At 39.2% G+C, this 25,590-nt stretch overlaps 1 protein-coding gene across 4 annotated transcripts in view; it reads right to left on the bottom strand.

Moving 5' to 3' along the window:
• The window catches only part of Trim55 (tripartite motif containing 55), a 42,907-nt gene extending 18,383 nt beyond the window's left edge, over nt 1–24,524 (bottom strand). Inside the window, exons 1-8 of one of the 4 annotated variants that reach the window (XM_020186802.2) lie at nt 23,831–24,524; nt 23,143–23,315; nt 17,579–17,744; nt 13,385–13,480; nt 3,313–3,546; nt 3,003–3,025; nt 2,776–2,900; nt 1,087–1,316 (exon numbers count right to left, since the gene is read on the bottom strand). In XM_020186802.2, the coding sequence (XP_020042391.1) occupies nt 1,087–1,316; nt 2,776–2,900; nt 3,003–3,025; nt 3,313–3,546; nt 13,385–13,480; nt 17,579–17,744; nt 23,143–23,315; nt 23,831–23,998 (1,215 nt within the window). In that variant the 5' untranslated portion in view covers nt 23,999–24,524. Of the gene's footprint in view, nt 1–1,086; nt 1,317–2,775; nt 2,901–3,002; nt 3,026–3,312; nt 3,547–8,823; nt 12,695–13,384; nt 13,481–17,578; nt 17,745–23,142; nt 23,316–23,830 lie in introns of those variants that run through there. The other 3 variants (XM_020186803.2, XM_074068591.1, XM_074068592.1) reach the window with 3 other exon arrangements.
• Nucleotides 24,525–25,590: the final 1,066 nt, after the last annotated feature.

Raw genomic sequence — 25,590 nt, forward strand, 5'->3', positions numbered from 1 at the left:
ATTCTTCTGTGCTTGCCTTTCAGTACATGGTAGTCGCCCAGGGAAGACAAAAAGCAGAAGCCTCAAGTGAAAGTTGCTTATAAAATATAGAAACGGGAAAAGGGTCCATCTATTGACCAGAATTAATTTTGGGCATTATAATAAAGGCCCCTAAAACTGCTTTTTTAAAACCAACAATTGACTTTATTGCTCAAATCCAGCCCTCACTTAGTTACTACCCTTCTTTCAATTTCAATGTAACTGGCATACCTAAAATTTCAAAATTCTAGGAAGCATTAATGGTATCTTAGCCTGGTTTCCTGAAGACAGAACATAGGATACAATTCCATGTCTGAGTTCCCCTTCTGGGGTTTTGTTTCTACAGATGATTTCAATCCATTCTGAAAGCAGGTGCAAAACTGGGGCCCCTCTTTGATGAGTCTGCATTGTCTACAGACTCAAAAGGTTGGAAGTGTCACGAAGTCAGCGCAGAAACTTGAAAACTGAACAGTGACCTCCTAGAAATGTAAGGTTAGCTAATCAGATTCAACATCTTGGATGAGCTAATTTCTTAACATGTGTTTTAAACAAGCCTGTCAATACACAATCTCAGCAAATGACGAGCACATAGGAAATCAGGCTTCATTTGCATGCCCACTGAGGGAAAGATCAAACTGTGTTTCAGGGTAAGCAACAGGAATGTAAGCCAGTGTGGTTTCTCTATTTACTTCCTTCATTACTGATAGAAAAGTCAAAGTTCTAAAAGTACGATCATGTTTTTTTCTCACTTCATCTTGTCTCTCACACTGTACTCTATATTTGTATGGACTGAGCAACAAACTGCAGATTAAGTCCTCATGATGGCAGCTCTCTACAATTTCCAGACAATGATTGGCTCGGATCTGAGGGAAAGTGGTTTTGTCACAATAATAAACCTGTTGAATCACCTGGAGGATTTTTCTCCCTGACACTGTGACTGTCCTGAAATCTTTTGTCTGCCACATAGAAATATTTGGTATATAGTCATCTTTTTTTCAAGGTAGAGTAAATTGTTTAGGGTGCTCACAAAGGAGACACACCAGCAGGAAGGAACTTGTAAATGGTTACCTGTGTCATTGGGGCATTTTCAGCAGGTGGCAGGGTTGAAGATGGCTCTGGAGAGGAAACCAGAAGTGCCCCCGTGGTGGTCTGAAGCTCTGAGGCCAGCAGAGAGGGCTCTGAGGACTTTTCTGGACTTTCATCTCCTGATGACTCTATTTGAACATTTTCTACCTCTTCCACTTCTCCTTCTTCTCCTCTTTCTCCTTCTTCTTCTTCTTCATCTTCGTCTTCATCTTCTATTAAGGTAAAGTATCTTAAAATGTGTTATAATTACCACTGCAGTCATAAAAGCAGTTCATGACTGGTACTAATAGCCAAGTCTAAGGTCAGGACTAGGGAAGTATGCTCCAGTAGACACTTGACAATGGTCCAAGTGAGCCATGCTGGGACCATGTGCTTCTGGTTAAATATGGACAGGGCAAATATGAAAGAACCATTGCCATCATCCTTGCTCTCCTTCCCAGTCCCTCCCCCACTGTGCAACCTTCACCTCACCCCAGAGCCTGCTCACACTTTTATCATAGTCTGCCAGTCATCTGCAAGCTCCTGAAGGGCTGGAATTGTCATCTATTTATCTCTGTCAAATTAAATGGAAATGCAACCATCTTCCCTGTCCCAAAAATCACATGCTTACTTTAATTTCTTACCTTCTTTATTCAGTGAATATATCAACTTTTGCTACAATTAATGTCATGCCTCTTTTGCTTATTTATTTATTTTTTGCAGTACTGGGGTTTGGACTCAGGGCTTATACCCTGAGCCACTCCAGGAGCCCTCTTCCTGTGATGGGTTTTTTGAGATAGGGTCTCACAAACTTTTTACACAGGCTGGCTTCGAATTGGGATCCTCCTGATCTCTGCCTCCTCAGTAGCTATGATTATAGGTATGAGTGACCAGTGCCAAGCCTCATGTCACTTTTCTTAACCTGATCTTAATATTCTCTCAGGCAACATTAAGGACAAATGATATTAAGTTTTTAAAAATCTTTTTTTTTGAAGATTTTTCTCTAAAATGACATCTGTGACCACTGGTACAAATTTGTGCCATAATTAGTGTTCTATCTGAGGGGTATGGACATCTCGATGGGCTAATATGAGTCCAGGTGATCAAAGTTTGGGTCATCTCCAAAGTTATTTTCCTCCTTTCAATCATTTCATCAGGATAAATTTCCAGGAGTGGAAATTTCCAGGTTAGAGATACATTTATATGCTATACACTACATCCAGTCACATAGACCCAGACTAGGTTGTGGCTTATTCCTGTGACTTGTTACTATTCTTGCCCTCTAGTATTTGATCGAGTTGAAGTATTACCATATCTAGCCCAGATGTCTTCTGTGTTTTATTTTTATCTCATCCTTAACCTTGCTTCTGATGACACTTTACATCACTGTGGCTTGCACTTCATGTGGGGTTGAAGTTCAGCTATCATTACCATCAATTATTAAGTGCTGACTACACAAACTCCTGATAATGGTATTAAAATAGGCACAATGATGTGCAATACTATTTAAACAAACACTGCCAACTATCTCATCTTGTAATGAAACACATCTTCACACTGGATTATGATCCTTGTAAAGATGTTGAAATACATCTGGAGGTGATCCTGAATCCCTTCTTCCCACCCATCTAGCTCTTCTACAGCTTTTCCACACCTGTATTCTTTTGACAAATGGTCAAAAGAATAACAAACCTCTATAAAAATCAATTTCACGTATTATCTTTTCTTCTCTATTGAGGTTGACTGTGAAGTGGTTCATGTTCTCATAACCATGTTCTATTTTCTCCATCTGAAATGCCTTTGACGCTTCTGAGATTCTGCAACAAAGACAGGTTGTCATTTTCTGTCACTGGTTACACTTTGGGAGTGTTGGGTAAATGAAAGAAATGAATTTTTTCCAAAATCCAAAAATTACTTACTTTTGTAACAGGGTTTTCGCATTCTGTGAAAGAAAACAAAAGGTAGGCTTATTTAAATTCTTTTCAATAGAGATGGAGTAAGTCTTATTTTTTTCCTTTAACAGCACTGAGAATTTCATAGCTTAGTTTCTAAACCATCAATTACTGCTATTTGGCCAACCCTCTTTTATTAAGTAATGCCAAATAGATGATATGTTTAATCAGTAAATCAGATTTTGAAAATGAAATATATATAAAATAATAAAAATGTGATAAGTAATTTCCAGCAGCCACATTTTGGGTTGGTTTCCTTAGTACTAAAGAGATTTACCTGCAGAAACACTGCCATTTCTGGCTCATCCATGAACTGGATCCCTGACTCAACCAACTTTGTTACATTCTCCAAATGATCAGAATACTTTTTGATGAGAGCACGGATGTGCTCCAGTTTCTCCTCTTGGGTTCGGGTGATGGCTTGGGTCATCTCATTCTTCCTCTCCTCCAGGATGCCATACAGGTAATCAAACTTCTCACAAAGGTCCTGTTTCTGCTTTCTGCTGTATTCCTGTTAGTTGGGTTAGCTATTGTTAGAAAGTATTTGTGAGAAAGTCTATTTGGAGAAATCACTTGGACATTTTGGGAGACAAGAACATTTATTTATGTAGGATTTTTTTCCCTTGAGCTGTCCCTATTTGTGTGGGCACCTACTGTGCTAAAGATTTAAAAATCTTATTTTTAACAAATTTGATATTTAGACAATTTAAAATTCAGTAACATTGGCTAAGTGGATCAATGACTTTTTTTCAGGTTTTTGTTCATTGTAAGTGGAACATTCATAGAAATTAGAACATTTTCTTTGGGTTATGTAGGCTACAGTATATGTACTGTATATATAACAGTGTGTGTGTGTGTGTGTGTGTGTGTGTGTGTGTGTGTGTAAAAACTTCAGTACTTCCTGGCTTGTACCCTTCCATCTTCCTCTGCTCCACCTATACTGATTCTGTCCCAGTTCCTGGCCTCCGTGTAGATTCTGTAGCTTCCCAAGAGCCTCTGCATCTGGGATTCCCTCCTCCAAGCCAACATACATTCTGCAGCCAAATCAACTTCCTCAGTGCACAGTTCTAAACATGTTTTTTTTTTCTGTTATGGCTCCCTGTGGTATAAGCAATAACATTTAAACTTCATAACTGGCTTTCAAGACCACCCGTGATCTGGTTCCAGCTTTCTTTATTGCATCCCTTGCATTCCAGTGCAAATCAACCACTCACTTTCTTTGCTCCTGCTTTCCCTTCTGTGTATAATGTTCTCCTGCAAGTCACAGTCACAAATGTTAAGCAGTCTTGCAGACACTGTTGGAATACTCTTCTTTCATGTAGCTTCCCTGGACCTCTGAGGCTACATGTCATCTTTCAAGCTTCTGAAATCTCATAATAGTTACCATTCATGGCATCCACCTGTATAGTCTATTTACCCAGTACTGTCTAACAGAGAGAAATACTGGAAAGAAAGGCTATATTGGAAGTGTGACTTGTGCATTTGCACTTAAGCGTGGTATTTTTCTAATCAAACTTTCTTTTATTGTAGTATCTTTTCTGCTTAGTTTATAGACAACCATGTGCCCACCACATGTCTGAAATAAGAAGCTCTGCTGCTTATCGGGAACATATGATGGTTGCCATCTTGTTCTTCTAATATAAACTTTGTGTTTGCAACATTTAGTAGCAAATATTATATTAAGATGTGATACTGGAGAAAACTTTTATAAAGTTTTCTTCTATGTGATTCAATATGTGTGAGAACATTCAAATTTATGAATGCCAAGTCATTTACAATGTAACTAATGTGAAATTATGTGTATTCTAGTATTCTCTCAAGCCAAATAAAGATTACATAATATTGGGAAGAGTGGCCTATGCCTGGAATTCCAGCAGAGATAGGAGGCTCTCAGTTCAAGGTCAGCTGGACAAAATAGTTAGCAAGATCCTATCTCAAAGAATAAGCTAGGCATTGTGGTGGATACCTGGAATTCCACCTTTGCCATTGGCATGGGTAGAAAGATTACAGTCTGAGGGCAGCCCTGGGCAAAAATTTAAGACCATATCTGAAAAATAACTTAGAAAAAAAAAGGTTGGGGCATGGCTCAAATGGTAAAGCACTTGCCTAAAAAATGCAAGACCTTGACTTCAAACCTCAGTACCAATAAGAAAAAAAAAGATTACATCACTTATTTCACTCATATAAATTTTACTTAGTGGTTGAAGAGGAATAACTCTACTTTTATTCTTTATTATTTTCAGTTACAAATATTATTTTATTTCTATTTTGGTTTTATAATTATGTCTACAGTATTTCTTTCTTTTTTTTTTTTTTTTTTGCGGTTTTGGGGTTTGAACTCCTACATCTTGAGCTACTCCAGCACTTCTTTTTTGTGAAGGGTTTTTTCAAGATAGGATCTCTCAAACTGTTTCCCAGGCTGACTTCGAATCCTGATCCTCCTGATCTCTGCCTCCTGAGTAGCTAGGGTTACAGGTATGAGCCTGGCAACCGTATTGAACTTTAATAAAATTATTATCATTTTAATAGCAACTTTGATTTACTTATACTTCATAGTGTAGGAAGTGATACCCTGTGCATGGTCCCTGCCTAAATTATAGCTGTATCACTGCATACTTTAAAAAGCACTTATAGCAATACCAGACATATGATAGGCCCTATATTAACGTTTATTAAATTCAGGTGCAAATTCTTTAAGTTGAATTGCTCAGCTTTGAATTCTTGAAGTTGGGTAGAATGTTAGAAATAACCTGCTCCAAATCAATCAACTCACTCTACGGAAAATGAACGTCACTTCTTCATTCACTGTTGATGCCTGGCCTGTAATCAAAGACTCTGAACTCCTAAGTCATGGCTGCTTCCACCACACCCAGCTGTGTCCATAGCTTCACTTGAAAATAAAATGACAGTAAGTTCTTGAGAACTGAATATATGCTTTTTAGCAAATGTACTAGGCAGAAAGTAGTTGTAAGGTCAAGAAGCCTCAAACTGTTTCAAAATTATATTCATTGGCTCATTTCTTCAACAAAATTCACTAATTGCTTATCATGTACCAGACAGTCTATGATCCAAAAACCTGCCATAAATTTCCAGCCTTCAGGAGAACAATAAATGTAAAATTTATCATACATGATAAATATAAAATATAAAATAGTTATATTTTCTGATTTCTAATGGAAAAGCCACTTTTTTTCTCTTACTTAATTTGCATTTAATGTAATTCTACACAAAATGTGATAAAAGTTGGACAAGTTTGTTTCTTTTTGAAAAAATTTTATTTAGATAAGTTTGTTTCTAAAATGTGATAAATTGATACTTTGTCCTTGGAATTATGTAATTGGGACTTAGAAACTTTTAGAAACTAAATTAAGATGTACAGGTAACCTATTGCAGGTTCAAATGGGAAAGACTGTGAAATTGAAAGACTTCTTTATTCCTCTGTGATAGAACCAACACATGATAGACTAACAACCTCTCTTCAGTCTTTATCAACTACAGGACTGTCAGGAGCAGTAAAAGTCAGTGAACAACAAACACCTCAGGTTATCAATTTACTCTTAAGCTAACTGGGGAACAGATATGTGTTACAACTTTTAAAAATGTCCTTAGAGGCCACCTGGCTACTGATGGTGATTGCTGTGAATTTAGTACTTTCTGTGCCTTTGTCAATGTGAACCTGAAACACTTTCAGTAGTGACTTTCTAGAAACCTCACAAATGGAATGGGAAAAAAAGTACAGACTTGTGCATTACCCAATGGTTGCAGATAGTGCACTTTAAAGGATGAGTGTTACCTGCAAAAATTTTAACAACCATGTTTATTTATTCTCCACAAAAACATCCTCTCCTTAAAGATTTCTCCTTGCTATTAACATACCTCTTTATGTGTTTTACTAAAAAGTTATGTGTCTTTAAGCCCAATTCCATGTTGAATACACACCTTTCCTCCCACTCTTCTTTGGATAGTAAGTGAATTAAGATATATATTTGCAGGCTTTCAAGTTTATTATTTTATCATATGTTGTCTGTTTTCTTCCTTTTGACATTTCTGTTTCCTATGTGTGTGTGTGCTTGAGTGAGTGTGTTTAGTGCTTAGTGCTTAGTGTTTAGGAGTGAAGTCACTCCTTCATACATGCACTAGGTATGGTTTCCAAGCACCTTCTGATGCCAAGACTCAACTGTGGTGCAGCCTTCCTTTTGGATCTGCCAGAACTGTTCTTTTTATTGACTTCTTAGGAGAACCAAATTAAAGCTGTCTGTAATTTTAAAAATAATGACAAAATGTACCCCATCTTAGAACTCATTGTGGTTGTTGTATACTAAAAGGGGGTGGTTTTATAAAGGGAAGATGATCTTGTCCATATTAAAATGGCAGGATGAGGAAGGGTGGAATATTTGTTTCTAACCAATGCTGAAACTTCTGAGTGAAAGGAAAAAAAAAAAAAGAAACCAACAAGTAGTCACTTGGTTGTTTCTGTAGAAATGAGTAGTTAACCTTTAATATTAATCTAAGGCATTGTTTAACTGTAGCTTTCATAGAAATGTCAAAACTGTCAGGTTCCTGTTTTTAGCCACCTTTATATTTTAGTAGTAATGAGATAAAACAAAACATGCAATTGCAAAGGGATACTTTTTATGGAAAAAACAATAATTGTCTTTTAGTAAAATAATAGATGGCCTGCCAAGCAAAGTACCATCATTCCACCATTTTTAATGGCTAATTTTTTATTGGCTTGATTTTTTTTTCCCAGGCACTTATTACTCCCTAAGATTATCTTTTACTCATTTGTTTTGTTGTCTGTTTCCTTTACTAGAAAAACTGCCAAGAGCAGGTACCTTTTATGTTTAGTACATTACCACTCCCAAGCATTATGTACACAGAAGATGGCATACTTGAGATGTGTGGGTTTGGATGATAAAATATGACTTGATCTAGAAATACTCAGCCATCACACAAAAGTTTCCATTTTGTGCTGTTCCAAAGAAGTAAGTGCGTAAGTGGACACCCCAAGCCTCTGATTGATTCAAAGTTCGAAAGAAAACAGCAAAATATAGCTATGCAACCTTAGGGAAGCCATTTAATCACAGGACTTTAAAAAAAAGATAATCTGTACAATAAGGTTAGATTGGATAATGGCTAAGATCCCTCTGATTCTACAGTTCCAAGACTTTACAATTCCCTGTAAATGCGAAGGTTATTTCCAAGAATCTTTAGGCTAGAACATGCCTCTGTAATGGAGATTCCAGACAGCTTCAAAGTGTCACCTACATACAGCACTAAGATTTAATATCAGTCTCAGCTTGGGAGTGTGCCAGGCTCTGACAGGAAAAGCATAAAGCAATTATGACCACTGCTCTTACCATGTAAGGAGCACAGCTCTATGACCAAAATAGAGCTGAAGATAAACTCTAAGTCTCACCACTTGTCACTGAGCAGCTGTGGCTCCACCAGGCCCATTCATATCTCTACCACATTCCTCCAGCATTCATCGAGACACACTTGTATGGAGCTGCAGCTTCATGAGAAATATAGTACTTCAAAAGTCCCACCCCACTCTCCCAAACAAGAAAGAAACAAAGCAGACAGTAGATTAATAACAGTGAAGAAAGAACTATATTAAAGTGAGATGCTCCTCCCAACAAAATGAACCCCAGTCCTTATCTATAAGGCTCTAATTACAAGCACTTGGAGAAATCCCATGAACACAGCCTGGGATGTCCCTAGAAATGGGACAGACAAATTGGATCTCTAGGCACAGGCTGGAGTTCAGTCACTTCCTTATCAGCCTCTGCCTTCATGTAGTGCTCAGCAGAACAACTCTATTCATCAGCCTTAGTTCTTGGGTCTCCCACGCTCATGCTCTTTCTACAACATGGTGTTGTCCTTCCAGGGTAGACGGACAATTATATGGTAATTAGTGACATTACTGTTGAGTTTCTTGGCATCAGGGATGTTCTGGACTTGCCCATTTAGTTTCTCCCTGAGTAAACTCCAGGAGGGCTCAGGGCCAGGCAGGTGTGTTCTGACGTGAGCCTCACGGTTCAGGAAGCCACATGACAAGCTGAGCAGATGTTTAGCTCACTGTGTTCAGCAGTGGACAATCAGCATGCTTTTAGGAGATGCTCAGTCTCCCTTCGTTGCCAGTATTTCAAGTTGTCATGAAGCCTTTTCATCAATAAAGAATAGGGATAATATCTAGTTCCATTCTTGTGCAAGTTTTCCTTCTGAAGGAAGCTACTCAGTCTCACCATTACAACTAACCAGGACCCTGATAGATTTCTCCTGACACCATTTAAAACACACTCCACTGGTTCAAATGATGGTTCCTTTGCAGCATCAGGATAAGTATGTGCTTTCCTAGCTTACTTTGAGGATGATATGAAGTGACACCTGCTGAGCTCCTGGAATGTGCCTCTTACCCGATTTGGTTATCACAGCAACATTGTGAAGGTAGTATTATCATCCCCATTATAAAGCTGAGGACCGGAAGGGACAGGAAGCTTAAGTAACTTGCCCATAGTAAGTAACAATGCAAACTGAAATCTATTCTTCAAAACTGTATGTTATATTTCTTTAAAAACTCTGACATGGCTGGGCACAGATGGTTCAAACCGGAGATAGGGAGGATTGCAGTTTAAGGCTAGTTTGGGAAAATGGTTTGCAGGACACCAAACCTAAAATAACCAGAGCAAAATGGACTGAAGGTGTGTCTCAAGCAGTAAAATGCCTGCTTGGCAAGATTGAAGCTCTAAGTTCAAACTCCAGTCCTACCCCCACCCCCGCCCCGCAAAAAATCTAGCATGCTTATTGAAATGATTCTTGTGGCTGGAGATGTGGCTTAAGTGGTAGAGTGCCTGCCTAGAAAGTGCAAGGCCCTGAGTTGAAACCCCAGTACTGTGAAGAAAGAAATAAAGAAGAAAGGAAGGAAAGAAGAAGTGGTTCTTATATATTCCTATTTCTTGTGTGTAAGTGGTGCATGACATTGAATTAGAGATGAAGAAAATCACTTTGGGGTAAAACTGCTTTGGAAATAAAATGGATTTGCTCTTGCAAAATCATTGGTAGATTTATTAAGGTTACCATTTTCAGATATTGGAAACACTCAATATCAAGTATTTAATATTCAACTTGTGGCAGTTTCCCCCAGACAGCCATTCATACCAAACAGGATTATTTTTAGGTCTCCCTGTTTGCTGGTGGGAAAGCCACTATTACTAGCCTGATCTCTGGGGTATCCATTGATGTAGGATAAGTGCCACTGGTAAAGATGACAGAAGAGGTTGTTTCCAAGGGATGAGAAATGGAAGTCAAACATGTTTTTCCAGAAGCCCTTGGTCAACCTGAAATCCAGAGCTCAGGGAATGTCTTAGGCTGGGCCCCTTCCACCCAGGATAGCTAATGAGACTCAGGACCTGTACCTACCATTAGCCCACAGCACAGAGAGAAATGCCACTCTCCCTTCAAGATAACTCAGTCTGCCCATTTGCAATGATAACCCCCTCAAAGCTGTCTTAATCATCCCTGCATATCCATGCCCACATCATGCATTATTTAAAAAGCATAACAAGGAGCACACAGTGTGATTTACCCTAAGCCTAGCAATGTTCCAGGGCTGAACCCAAGCCAGGTGCCTCCCCAGGTCAACTCTGCAAGATGGCACATGCTTAAGGACAAAATTAGACATATGCAAGGAATGGGCCTGACTCCCTCAGGACAGGTGTCAGGGCTTCCAGAAGAAAGGCAAGGTAATTATAGAAGGACAGTGCCCACTGCAGGGGCTATTCCATTCCCATCCCCAATGAGTCCCTCACCAATCAGAAAAGAGAATTCTTTACAACAGGTCTCCACCCCCAGGAACCACCAATAGCTTCTCAGGAAATGTTTCCAGGCAGGTAGTGAGCAAAACTAGAAAGGGAAACAATAATTCAGAACAGGAAACATAGAAGCTCTGTGCCCCTGATCTGCTGCAGAATTTACCCCCTGTGCAGCATAGAATCATTTTACTGTTTTGCTCCCTGTGTCTTATCTTGCAGCCTGGCAAGAAACTGAACCTCTGCAGTTTTGCCCATTGATGTGTATCTGGGTCTACATTAGATCATCCCAGGGATTACAGGTGCACAGGATAGCTACTTGAGACAGTATCCCTGTCCTCAGGGCCTCATAAACAGAGAGCCTGATAAAGTCAGAGATCTCCATGGGGCTCTAAGGCAACCCCTAAATCTCCAGCTGAACCACCTAATCTGATTGGAAAGAACCGTGCTTATTCACATCCTAGTCATTCATTCATTCTTTATCTAACTGGCTATTAAAAATGGGCTCTCATTATAAAAATGTTAAAATCAGTAATATATAAGGAAGGCACTGAAAATTGCCCCCAGGCCCACTATTTAAAGATCTTAATCTTTTGGTGTTTTTCCTTCCTGATTTTCTCCTCCCATGAATGTACAGGTTAGATATGAATATATACATTCTATATTGTTATATCTGAATGTATACATCCTACACAGTGTTTATAAATCTATACTTGGCTATGCTTTCCATCATATTTCCTTAAGATAACATCCCAGAACTGAAATAAGTAAGTGAAAGGGATTGGACAAATTTTTTTTTTTTGGCGTGAGACAAAGTCTTGGTAAGTTTTCCAGGCTGTCCTCAAACTTCCAATCCTCCTGCCTCAGCCTCCTGAGTAGCTTGAGTTATAGATATGTGACATCATACCCAGCATGGGGATGGCACTTTTAAAGACTACTACCATCTTAAAGACTTGAGGGAGTAATCACACACCCTCACCGCTTCTGCTAGGAATTTCTCCCCACTATCTGCCCTAAATCCTTTCTGCTGATTTGACTTCAAACCTGTTCTTTCTTGAAGTAGAAATAGCTGCTTCCCACTGCTCCCCTGACTGACCTCTATGAAGAAAGCCTCCTCGTCCTTTGACAGTGGCGGAGTGAGTTGAGATTTTTCCATGGTTGAAGACTTCAGTGTGACCCTCAGGGGTTTTCTCCTGTCCGTGTTCTCCAGTATTTCCATCCCAGACAGAAAGCCAGTTTCCCCAACAGACATTTCTGATAAAGGCCCCACCAGATCAGGCATGTGTATAGAGATCACCTCACTCACCCTCAAGCAACAGGCTCCTATTTATACACCCCAGACTCAATGTGGCCCCACTGAAGTGCTGATTCATGGCTAATGATTAGCTGTATTTGGCCTTTGCTGTAAATAAGTACAAAGAAAAAAGTTTATATTGTGTATTTCTGGATCTCTTTGGACCTAGAGAAAACTTTCCTCTACAAATGAATCCCAGACTTATCATAGATCTCTTCAGAAACATGAGTGTGGAGAAGAAAGGAGTTAGGTTTTAATGATATGTAAATCTAAAATGAAATTATTACAGCTAATGTCTTCCAGCCATCATCTAGGAAATGGCCTTTGGCTTTTAATAGAATTTGCCTTTGGAATTGTAAAATAATAAGAATAGCTCGTATTTATCAGGAACTGACTACCTGCCTGGCACTGTGCTATGCATTTTTGCTTACGCTCATTTAATTCCTTCCAGTAACTCTATAAAGTCAGTACTATGATTGTCCCCTTTTTACAGAGGAGAAAACTGAGGGACAGATGTGCTTACAGCAATATTAATAGATCTTAAAAACAGAATGCTTAGTTAAAATAAAAAGAAACAGAATGGGAAACAGCATGATGTCATTGCATACATATAAAACAATGCATTGTATGAGAACACAGAGTATCAAAAGTGTTAAGAGTGGTTATCTACTGGTGAAGAGAGCAGGAGTAGGAAATGGGCATAAGAGAAAATAAATAGATAACAGGAGAGGCCTTGCACTGCAATGAGAACAATGTGTCAGAAACTGAGCAGTCTAATGGTCAGTCCTCTAACCATAGTCAGGCAGATATTTCTGCTCCTATAGCCCCTGTGCAGCCTGTCATGAGGGCTCAAGTGTGCAGCTCAAACCTGCACATGATTTCCTTAAGCATTAAGTAGCATTTCTTAAGACCATTTGGATTTTCACGAAGAAATTTTGTTAGTATAGCAACAGCACTCCTTTCCATTACTGGGAATTGATTTCTCTTATTGCTAAACTTTCAAAAGGAGTTGATCATATAACAGCCACCTGAGCAATGTAGTAAAGATCTTCCTCATCTACTCATTGGTAAGTCCTCTTTATGTGCCAGGAAGTGAATATTTCATAGCTTTATTAAGAAGGAGGTGATTTTATATGGAAAGAATGAAACATCAGGATGGGAATTTCTAGTGTGGCACCAAGGAAGCCACAAACACCAAGAAATTGCAGGTTTGGCATAGATTCACTGGGAGTCACCTGACTTACCTCAATAGTTTTACAGGTGTCCTCCAGCTGGCTGATCATACCCTGGACTCGATCATTGCTTCCCACAAGGACGGCAATGCCATCACTGAGCTCTGACTAATAAAAAGAAAAGAGGGACTCAAGATCTTAGGAGGGTTCTAGTCACTGAGGACTGTTAATTAGTCATAGTATTGTCCTCATGGGATTCTTAATTTAAGGTTCCATGAGCCTATGCGGAGTCTGTGAGCCTCATGTCATTGCAAGCAAACTTGAGCACATGGATATATTTGTGTGGGAAGAGGGTCCATAGCTTTTCTTACTGGGAATTGTGACTCTGTCAGAAACACGAGAAGCACTGAATTGAGCATGGCATATTTGAGCTAAAGAATTCTAAACATTGTTTATAAGGGGAATGGAGTCTAAAATGAATTATTTGCTTAATGTAGCTTAGTTTTACTTGGAAAATGTATGCAGTAAATATTCATTTTTTCAGCATATACTTAGTATAGGTCTGCTATGCTAATATTATCTGTATACACATAAGCACTCATGGAACTAAGTTACCACAAACTTAAAATTGTAATATGCAGTTGGTTTGAAGTAAAGAAGGTTATACAGAGAGATTCCTAGGATTGCTTCCATGCACTTGCGTATTGCAACCCACATTGGTTCATCTCTGCCAGACCTCTTTCTTTGCTACTTCCTGGTCCCCTTCCCATAGTGGCCTTTGCCAGTTTCAGATTACTGTACTTGTTCCTCTACCATGAGCACATCAACCACATTCAAGTTTTAGGTTTTCTTCCCTTTCCTTATTCCTCCCATACGTGTTCTCTCCTTAGTGTGTGACCTATGTCCAAAAATATTACTGCATCTTTTAGGTCTATAATCCACATATGAAGGAAAACATGATGTTTGGCTTTCTGAGCCTGAGTAACTTCACTTAAAATGATATTCTCCAGTTCCATCCATTTATTTGTGAATGACAAAATTTCATTCTTCTTTGTTGCTGAGTAAAATGCCATTGTGTATAAGTACCACATTTTCTTAATTCAGTCTCAGTAGTGGGGCATCTTGGCTGTTTCCACAGCTTGGCTATTGTGAATAGTGCCACAGTAAACATGGGTGTTCAGGTGCCTTTGTAATAACTTGAGTCACATTCCTTCATGTATATTCCTAGGAGTGGTATTGCTGGATCATATGGCAGATCTATGTTTAGTTTTTTGAGAAGCCTCCATATTGTTTTCCAAAGTGGTTGTACTAGCTTACATTCCCACCAACAGTGTATGAGGGTTCAGTTTTCCCCAAATCCTTGCCAACATTTGTTGTTGGTGGTGTTCTTGATGATAGCTATTCTAACAGGAGCAAGGTAGAATCTTAGTGTGGTTTTGATTTGCATTTCCTTTATGGCCAGAGATGGTGAGCATTTTTTCATGTGTTTTTTGACCATTTGGACTTCCTCCTTTGAAAAAGTTCTGTTTAGTTCAGTTGCTCACTTATTTATTGGTTGATTGGTTTTGGGGGAGTTTAGTTTTTTGAGCTTCCTGTATATTCTGGTTATCAGTCCTTTGTTTGATGTATAGCAAGTAAATATCTTCTCCCACTCTGTGGGTAGTCTCTTCAATTTAGAGACCGTTTCTTTTGTTGTGGAGAAACTTTTTAATTTCATAATTTCACATAGCCCCATTTGTCCATCCTTTCTCTTAGTTGTTGGGCTGCTGGAGTTCTTCTGAGGAAGTCCTTGTCTATACCTATTGCTTCCAGAGTATTCCCTGCTCTTTCATGTACTAACTGCAAGGTTTTGGGTCTCATATTAAGGTCCTTAATCCACTATGAGTTGATACTAGTACAGGGTGACAGGCAGGGATCTACTTTCAGTTTTCTGCAGGCATATAACCACATTTCCTAGCAACATTTGTTGAAGAGGCTGTCTTTTCTCCATCTTATGTTTTTGGTACCTTCATCAAAAATAAGGTGGGCGTAGCTGTGGATTCATATCTAGGTTCTCTATTCTGTTCCACTGGTCTTCATATCTGTTTTTGAACCAGTACCATGCTGTGTTTATTGCTATGGCTCTGTAAAATAGTTTGAAGTCAGGTATTGTGATACTTCTAGCATTGCTCTTTTTGCTCAGTATTGCCTTGGCTATTTGCGGTCTTTTGTGTTTCCAAATGACCTTTGGGGTAGATTTTTCAATCTCTGTGATGAATGTCATTGGGATTTTGCTGGGAATTGCATTGAACATGTAGATTGCTTTTGGTAGTATAGCCATTTTTCCTATGTTCATTCTGCCAATCCATAAGCATGGGAGATCTTTCTACCTTCTGTAGTCTTCTTCAATCTCTTTCTTCAGTGGTTTGTAGTTCTCCTTGTAGAGGTCATTTGCATCCTTTGTTAAGTTTATTCTTAGGTATTTGATTTTTTTGAGGCTTTTATAAATGGAATTATTTTCCTATCCTCTTTCTCAATTTGTTCATTGCTGGTGTACAGAAAGGCTACTGATTTTTGTAAGTTGATTTAGTATCCTGGTACATTGCTGAGGCTGTTTATGGTGTCTAGGAGTTTTTGGGTGGATGGAGTTTTTTGGGTCTTTGAGGTATAGGATCACGTTGTCTACAAATAGAGATACTTTGACTATTTCTTTACCTATTAATATTCCTTTTATTTCTTCTTCTTGCCTTATTTCTCTGGCTAGGAATTCCAGGATTATATTGAATACGAGTGGGAAGAGTGGAGTGGTCATCCTTGTCTCGTTCCTGATTTTAGGGGAAATGCTTTCAGTTTTTCTCCATTAAGTATGATATTGGCTATAGGTCTGTCATATATAGCCTTTACAATCTTGAGGTACTTTCCTTCTATTCCTAGTTTTCTTAGAGCTTTTATCATGAAGTGGTGTTGGATCTTATCAAAGGCTTTTTCTGCATCTATTGAGATGATCAGGTGGTTTTTGTCTTTGTTTCTATTAACATGCCATGTAATCAATTTGATCTCTAATTTTCTCACATTTAAAGGGTGAGGTCTGGTCCAAAACAGCAGTGGTAAAATATTTGAGAGCTGTAGAATTCTTTCTTTGAGTGGAAGCTAATGGAATCCTAGTAGATAAAAGTGAAGCTCTTCTGGGTAAATAGGAAGGGAGGGGGGAGTACCCACCTTCTGTCCTCCTGGCCATCCCATGAGTCTCCAGGGCTCTGAGGGAAGTAGTATGAAACATATACCATCTAGCACTAACATTCTAGGACTTGGGGGGTACAAAGGAAAGAAAAGAAGAAGGGGGAATAAATCAAAAGTAAGTTGAAAAATAAATAAATGTTGTAGCTATCTTGTAAATAGTGGTTGTTAGTTATAACTGGTGTTACCCAAGAGTTTGGATTCCAAATTTAATTTCAATTCTTCACAGCAAAATGCTGACTAAATGTGGAATTGATTATTCTAATGGGAAGAAATGGAGTTGTGGAACTGCACAAATTTTAGTGCCAGGAGTAGCTACGTCTCTTGGCACAAAAAACCCACATTTATCTGCACCAAAGGGTAAAATTCTGACCTGTTCCTGCATGACCCCAGATTGGTAGGTTGATGATGAGGTAAAGTAGAGCTGTTTACCCATGGTCAGAATGAGTGGGCTGTGGCTGAGGTACAGAGGTGAGGGGCAGGCACCATACCTTTTAGCAACTGACCTAGCCAACATGAAAGCTAGCAGGAAGCAAAGATTTAAAGATGTTCTATAACTATGTGTCATTATTATAACTTACTCCAACAAGGAGTGGGTAAGAAAAGTTCTTGGAGGGGACAAAGGGAACTTTTTATTGGTGAATGAAGAAACAAATTCAGTGACTGGAGGAAAAAAACCCACTCAATTCTTATCTAGTTTAAATTTCAAATAATCCTGAGAAGTTTAAGTATGGATCTGGCCCTTGGCACTATTCATCTTCAGCAATCTCCAAAGGGCACAAAAAGGTGTGATCCTGTCCTAAACCTCTTCCCAAACCTTGTCATCCTCACTCTCCCTGACCTTCCTTTCCTTGCTGTGGGGAATTTAGTGTGTGGTCACATGAGTGGGCACTAACTGGACAGCATCCCTTCTGGAGAATCTTCTGTATGTATGTGCCCTCCAGTGTCCCGTTGCCTTGCAGGGCTGATTGGGCTCTCTCATTTCGAAGCAAGGAGCTGAAACACTAGCACTTAGAAAGGCTAAGGAGGAGGGGCTAGAGTGGCTCCTACCTTCTGCCTCTGGAACACATGAGTGAGGGGAGCTACTTGGCAGTCCTTGTGTGCACCAAACACCTTGCACAGGGAGCAAGTGGGCACTTCACAGTTCAAACAGTAGATGTTGATGCGTTCCTCTTCATGCTCCTCACACATGGGCTGGTCAGATTTCTTTTCTGGCCTGGGAGGAGGCAGGCAGATAAACATCCATTAATTTCTATTAGGGCAGAGCAGTGATAGGTGACTAGCTTTGCAAATCCCAGCTCATCCTTGAACCTCCCAACCCTATTCCAGAAGGGTCCCTTTCATATGCCCAGAACTCTCTGAGCTCAGCTTCCCTACAAGTTTAGTGGTGGATGCTGATAAATCTCTAACAACCTTCTTGGGGTGGGTTTAGGATGTAGAAACACTGATTAATAGCATTTCTCAATTTTCTGTGGTGTGTTGCCATCATGGCCAATTTCAATAGAAAAAATTGCCTAGTAAAATACTGAAAATTGAATGCTGAGCTCTGGTCAGTTATCAGGAATGTGATCCAGTTCTATGTCTACAAGCTCACAGATTTCTTGTGAGACACTTCCCATTATGGGTAAAGAAGGGAAGCTGCCAACAGAAGAGCTCAGTCCCACCCCTGTAGCCACTGACCACAGCAAACATCTTTCCTATCTTTAAGATTGAGAATGGAGATGGCTAGGGAGAGCCAAAATGTTTTTTGATTATTAATCTAGGCTCTGGTTAGAAATAACTATGTAAAAGGGAGGGATGGGTGTAGCCTCCTTATACAAAATCCAGGAGTTTTGATATATCCTATAGGAATGAGACCGTTAATAGTTTTTGTAAGTACTGGAAAAATTCATATCCAATATGAAACCCAAATCATGGTTTCTTCATGCTGCCAAACATAGTTATTTAGAAGCATCTTAACTTTGACCCTTCATTTTTTTCAGTTACTATTGGAGATTCATTTCTTAAAAAAACATAGGTTTTTTTAGGCACAAAATCAATTTAGGAGGTCATGACTGGAATTGCTAATTTCAAAATAAAGTAGAATAGCAAATAATGTAGTATTGATATATGAACATTTTCTTTTAGGTGTATGTGTATGGATGGATGTGTATGTATATGTGTGTATGCACAACATAAAAAACAAGAAACATATTTTATGTTCATGAATGTATGTAAATGGTCATTGTATTACAATGTAGAACATACAGCTTACTGTAAGTCATGAGTAAAAATTTGAAGACCAGTGATATTGCTGTGTGGTATTGTGTAGCTGCAGTGGACTCAGGGAAAGACAGAGAACATGTGATACCCCTCTGTGAGTGACAGGCAGAAGTCAAGTACTTTGGATTAGGAGAGCTAAATATTGGTAAAGTTCTGGGTCTGGTAAGGAAATGGCATAGATTTTCAGCTTCAAGATTTTAGAATCTGATGTTTGCCAAAGGAATTTCTATCTGGTCTTGTAGCAGTATACTTTCAGGAAACCTATGTCCTCTAACCTGACTACATACTTGGGACTCAAACAAGGAAAGTAACCCCGTAACTGAGACAATTATTCCCCTTTCCAGGCCTGTTTCTTCTACACAAATGTGAGTTCCTTGAGGGAAGTGGCTATGGTCTGTCTTCTTTTTTGCCTGATCCCCAGAGCCTAGAACAGTGCCACACATAGAGAGAGGGATATTTATATATTTGTTGAATGAAAAATGAGTGAGAAAATAAAAGGTAATTTGCCTGATTAATGCACAGTGTCCCCTGTTTTCTACCATAATCCTGCCAAGCTGGAAAAGACATGGGAAATATGGGAAAGCTCAGGGTCATTTGGCACTCATGAGTGGCAAATGAAGAGACCAGACAATATCTTCAACATTCCATTAGTAAGTGACAATGCCCTCTCAGGGTTATCTAGAGGCCAGAACTGGCAGGTTGGTCTCTGCTTTGTCAATGGCGTCTCCATCTCTAAAGTCATCTCTCCATCTTGTGATAAATGGGAGCTACACCAGAGTCTGAAGCATATTTACTAGAAAAGGGCACAGGTAGTGCTAGTGTGTCTTATTTTCACCTTGGCATTTCCTGAGGGTAGTCTAGGTCCCATGTACTGTCCTGATGTCAGCAGCTATGACCAGAGACAGTTGTACAGCACAGGTGTATTCAGGAAACACAGTTGTTGAACATGTGGAAACAGCCATAAGGTTATGTTTTATTTTGCTTGTAATTCAATTTGTTCTTTTTCATGATATAAGATCCACTGAGGACTGCTTCTCATGTTCCTTATTAGTTTTTCTTGTTAGGTAGCAACACAGGCCCAGAGGCACCAGCCATTTGTAAATAAGTGCATAAATAAGCCATTTATAAATAAGTGCATGTTACTTGTATGATGTATGGACAACATACAAGTAACAGATTTCGAACAAACATAGCATGTGGAATGAAGATGTGAATAATTTTTTTATGAGGTGAGAGTGCTGAGGTCACAGTTGTGGTTTGAAGGTGAGTGCCGAGGTTGGCAGTGGCCCCTTGTGTTCAGTGCAGGCTAGACTGCAGGAATCTACAATCTGTGCAGTCTGATCTCTGAGAATCCTGGGAGCAAGTTTACTGAGGGGTGGGCATCTGGTCTTGGTAAGGCACTTCAGGTAGTCACTTTGTAGTTGAACTGACCTTAAATCTTAATTCCAGCCCATCTTTTCCATGTGATGGCTGTGTGGTAGCGTTAGGTAAGTTACTAAACATCTTTGGTCTCAGTTTTTATAGTATCTACAAATTGTACAAGGATTGTTCTAATTCAATATGGCAGAATGAACACAAACATTTATTTATATTTCCTGCAGAAATTGTACTAAAGTGAGAGTAAGTAAATAAAAAGATAAAGATATCAGAACAAAAAAGGAGCAACTTGACAGTAAACAAAAGATTACTACCAAATGTCGGAAATAGGGACCATCTAGGGGACTGCATTACCCTTGCTAATGCCTGCAGGGGAGACGCCTACAAGAAGCTAACTGACTTGAACTGTTGAGCCATGCAAAGGTTCTGGAACTGTAGCCAGAATCTGCAGTTGAACCCCTACAAGGTATCCTGAAGGATAGGAGTGTGAGGAAGGAAGAAAAGAGGAGGACTTTGTGCACATTTTAAGAGATTGCCAACAAAGAGGAAGACATGGGATCCAGGAAGCCAGAGGCACAACCTAAGGAAGAGTGAAGGGAATTCCCAAGTAGAGGGATTGAACCCAGCCATGTGAAGGCTTGGTCCTAGTCTTCTTCAGTGGAAAATCAAGAGACAATATCTAAAATTAAGAAGATAAGAAATAGCAGAGTAATAGTAGCACCATGTCAGTGGTGAAGAACAGCAGAAAAGGAGCTAGAAGAATTAAACTGAGTAATTTTGAGAAGTGAGACTTGAGGGCGTGAGAAACAAGAGGAGATAACTGTACTCTCATTACAGGTCTAGTAGTACTCTTTGAATTTTAAAAATCTTTATGTAATTTACTTTCATTAGACTATTAATGATCTTTAATAGGAAGATAATAATAACAATCACCACCTCACAGGATTGTCATGAAAATGAAAGAATTGCACATGATTCACATGTAAGGCCTCCTGAAGGGTATCTAACACATAGCACATAGTAGTTTTACTTATAATTTAAAGTTAATTATTATTATGCTCACCATTAATATTAATATTAACCCAATCAGTGCCTTCTCTTTCTAGCCCCCACCCCCCAAACTGGCTAGTTCAGTACCACTTAGAATTCTAGATTTGTGGAGACCTACAATCTCAAGTTATTCTGTATAAGTTCAGAGTTGACCAGTATCTCATAGTTCATTATGGTCACTGCCCCCTTTCTATTAACACCCCCAATGACCAGAGCTGGGTTTACCTCACTGTGTACATCCAAGGTTGTTCCAGGGTAATCTAATGTACCTTGAGGCTCAGCGTTCTGATCTGTTAAGGCTTCCAGACTCCAAGGAACAACTGGTTTTATATCCAGACATGTGGCCATGAGCAACTTGTGGTTTTTGCCACCAAATTAAAATGTCCCAAAAGCAAGTCTCAAATTCAAGAAAAAATATAAGAAAAATTTCATAATAACAAACCCCCCCATCCCCTCAGCTATGGATTTTATTATTAGGAATTTTATTCATTGCTTTTATGCAATTTGCTTCCCAGCCTCTGGATACTATTTTTGGCAGCTGCACAAAGCTGACTTCATAGTTAAGGTAAGGATGTCTTGCAGTTTTACTAATGCTACAAATTTCAACATCTCCTCTCCCCTGGATTTCATGATAACTGTGATTATTTTTTCATATTTCATGTTCTTACTGTGACAAGGAGTGAGACAGAAAATTATTGCAATAAATAGAACAAGTAAGAATATTTGTGACATTGCTCAGACAGGTGGTACTGCGGCACAACTATGCCGTGCAAGGCGCTTTACTAGGTACTAAAACAGTTGTCATATTAATTCCTGTCAATAATTAGTTGGTTATTAATTGGCTAGTTAATTTTTAAGAGACAGTGTGTGTTTGTATTTTAAAATAATGAGAGCAGATCTGTGAAGTAATAGCAATAATGATAGTATTTTCCTTCTTATCAAGAGATTTTGGAAGCAAAGAAAAGAGGTGGCTATAATCTGTGCAGTATGTCATCAGAAATTCTTCCTCAGTTCCATCTATATTGTGATGCTATCTAATTTAGTATTGAATCTTAAGCAGAAACTAATTGCCGTAATAATTACAATAATTAAAAGTTAGAGTGATAGCACAAGTTTCCTTCTAAGAGTGCAGGGCTCTAACCCGCAGACATTCCATAAACACATGTCCTTTAATAACAATCACAGTGAATCCATTTCTAGATGGTCTCCATATTGCTAGCAAGCTTTGTGAACTGGACTGACGAATGTGCAATTGCAAAAGGGCCTCACGCCATGCCTTCTAGGAATATGCCACTGCGATGTTGTCTCTAGGAAAGGAACTCTATAGCCAGTGTGGTGTAATAAATAACAAGCTTTTTAAAATTTCTTAACAAATGGATGTATATACTGTGTATCAATCAGTCAGCAAATGAACACTAAGGATATGCAGTAAATACAATTTAGGAACTAAGGATACATTACCCGAACTCCAGTTTTTTTCATCCATTTCTCTAAATTATAAGTTCCCAAAGGCCAGGATTATACTTGTTTTGAACTTCCCATCAAGTCAATATGGTGACAAACAATGTCAGAGGATTTTTAACTATTGTTATCTAGAATTTTAGGGCAAAAGAAAAATAAAAAGGCAAGACAGAACTAGGAAATGGGCTATTCTGTGAACTTTCTATAAAGTTTTACACTAGAATTTTATTGCTATGTAGGATGTAGAGCCATGAAGGACATTTGATGTGCGAAAATGTGTACTAGCTGACTTCTTTCCTCCCATGAGCACTTCTCAGTCCCATTGGAAAGAACTAATTTGGAAAAACCTTTTCCTATGAAACAATGAGTCTATGGTTGGTAAGCAAGTATTTAGTGCAGTGACGCATTAAAACAACCAACAAACACAGGCATTGAATGGGTCTGGTACACAGAAGAGCCGTTACCTGGTGGACTCCTGCTTATAGATGTCAATGATGTTTTCCACCAGCAGGTTCCTCTGAAGTCCGTACACCCCATGTCTGTCCAAAACCACTTCGTGTCTACAGGAAGGGCAGCGGAATCGGCCCCCCGATGCCACGGTGGTGCCTCCTCTTGTGGGCAAATATGGGTTAGAGGCCTGTTCTTGCCAAGCAAGGAAAGAGGAATTGAGTAACACCACAGGGAGATTTTCTAAGACTCTATTTTCACTCTCTGTGACTACAAACAACATGAACTTCTACTCTGAGCTTGCCATAAGATAATCCCTCAGGACCTTACTGCAAGTGGGCCTGAAAAAGTGGGTCCAGCCCTTATCCACAGCAATCTGCAATATGTCATTGTTAGCATGAGGCACTTTTCCATCCAGTGTTTTCATAACCGAAAGTTTCAGCTAAAATTCCAACATTCAAGTCTTGGGCTGTAATTCATTTACAATTTTGAAATATATTCAGTCATTTGGTTTTATTAAAAACAAATATGATTCTTTGAAATAAAATGAGAGGAAGAAGGAGATTGACAGCAAAGCACAAATCATTCAAATAAATTGGAAATAAATGCAGCCTTATGAAGTTTTCTAAAGGAATTAACCTCAGTGTTAAGCCCTTGATTTGGAATGGAGCGAATCTTTCCACCCACAAATTCAAACAAACCTACCTGGAAAATGTCACTGGCACACTTCCTGCACAGGTTATGCTGACAGGGAAGAATGACTACAGGTTTTGTGAACATCTCCAGGCAGATGGGGCAGATGAGTTGCTTCTCCAAGTTATCCATTGTCTGCTGCTCTTTGGAAAAAGACTTGTAATTCAGAGAAGTGCTCATCTCCTGGCCGTCCCTAAGTGCACCGCCAGGAAAAAAGGTGCTCAGATTGGCTTCTGCAAGTGTTTCCTGGAAATAATTCCCAGGATTGTATGATCAAGTGTCCTTTACGTTTCTCTCGGTGGAGGACATTGTTTCAGGCCCTGGTTCAGAGTGGGTGATGGAGCTGTTTTTAGCAGCCCAAGTCACATGACCGTGGACTGACTTGTCCATATAAGCCAGTGACAGGAGGATGGATTCTGACAGGTGACAGGGAGCAGCAGTTAATGTTCTTGCCCCCTGGAGTAAAGAGAGTGGGTGGGAAGGAGGATTACAAATCCTTCCCCATTTAGGTGGGGGTTGTGCAGGAAAGGAGGTTGAACCTGACAGTTGTCAACAACAAATGTCATCGTGCATGCTTGGTCCCTGAGCCATACCCACAGTGAGCACTTAGTAAGACCTTGGTGACAGACTTCTTCAGGAAGGAGCAGAATGCAGCCCAACAGTCTACTGTATAATGACCACCATTTCTGGCTTGAGAGATGGAAAGCAGCATGATAAGTGAAAATAAACAAAACATGTCCTGAAATTTTATTTTGGCTTCACTGGGGTAATCATCTAAAAAAAACCCCTACTTAATATTAAATATTTCCTCTTTTCTAAGATTATGATCTGGGAAAAACTCCAGTTTAAAAGCTGAATTCAGATCCTTTTAACACAAAAGTGTCCATAAAATTAAAAAACAAACCACTAGTTGGTGATCCAATTCTTCTTTAAAAACTTGTATAATTAAATCCTAGTACACTCTTTTATCTTCCACATTGCTTTTTCTCTTCCCTAACCCTCTTTCATCCTATACTCCCAACCTATACACAACCAAATACACAAAGAAAAATTTTATTTTATTTTATTTTATTTTATTATTCATATGTGCACACAAGGCTTGGGTCATTTCTCCCCTCTGCCCCCAACCCCTCCCTTACCACCCACTCTACCCCCTCCCTCTCCCCCCACCCCCTCAATACCCAGCAGAAACTATTTTGCCCTTATTTCTAATTTTGTTGTAGAGAGAGTATAAGCAATAACAGGAAGGAACAAGGGTTTTTGCTGGTTGAGATAAGGATAGCTATACAGGGCATTGACTCACATTGATTTCCTGTGCGTGTGTGTTACCTTCTAGGTTAATTCTTTTTGATCTCACTTTTTCTCTAGTTCCTGGTCCCCTTTTCCTATTGGCCTCAGTTGCTTTGAAGGTATCTGCTTTAGTTTCTCTGCGTTAAGGGCAACAAATTCTAGCTAACTTTTTAGGTGTCTTACCTATCCTCACCCCTCCCTTGTGTGCTCTCGCTTTTATCATGTGCTCAAAGTCCAATCCCATTGTTGTGTTTGCCCTTGATCTAATGTCCACATATGAGGGAGAACATACGATTTTTGGTCTTTTGGGCCAGGCTAACCTCACTCAGAATGATGTTCTCCAATTCCATCCATTTACCAGCGAATGATAACATTTTGTTCTTCTTCATGGCTGCATAAAATTCCATTGTGTATAGATACCACATTTTCTTAATCCATTCGTCGGTGGTGGGGCATCTTGGCTGTTTCCATAACTTGGCTAT

This window comes from Castor canadensis, chromosome 3, assembly GCF_047511655.1.
Source record: "Castor canadensis chromosome 3, mCasCan1.hap1v2, whole genome shotgun sequence".
NCBI lineage: Eukaryota > Metazoa > Chordata > Mammalia > Rodentia > Castoridae > Castor > Castor canadensis.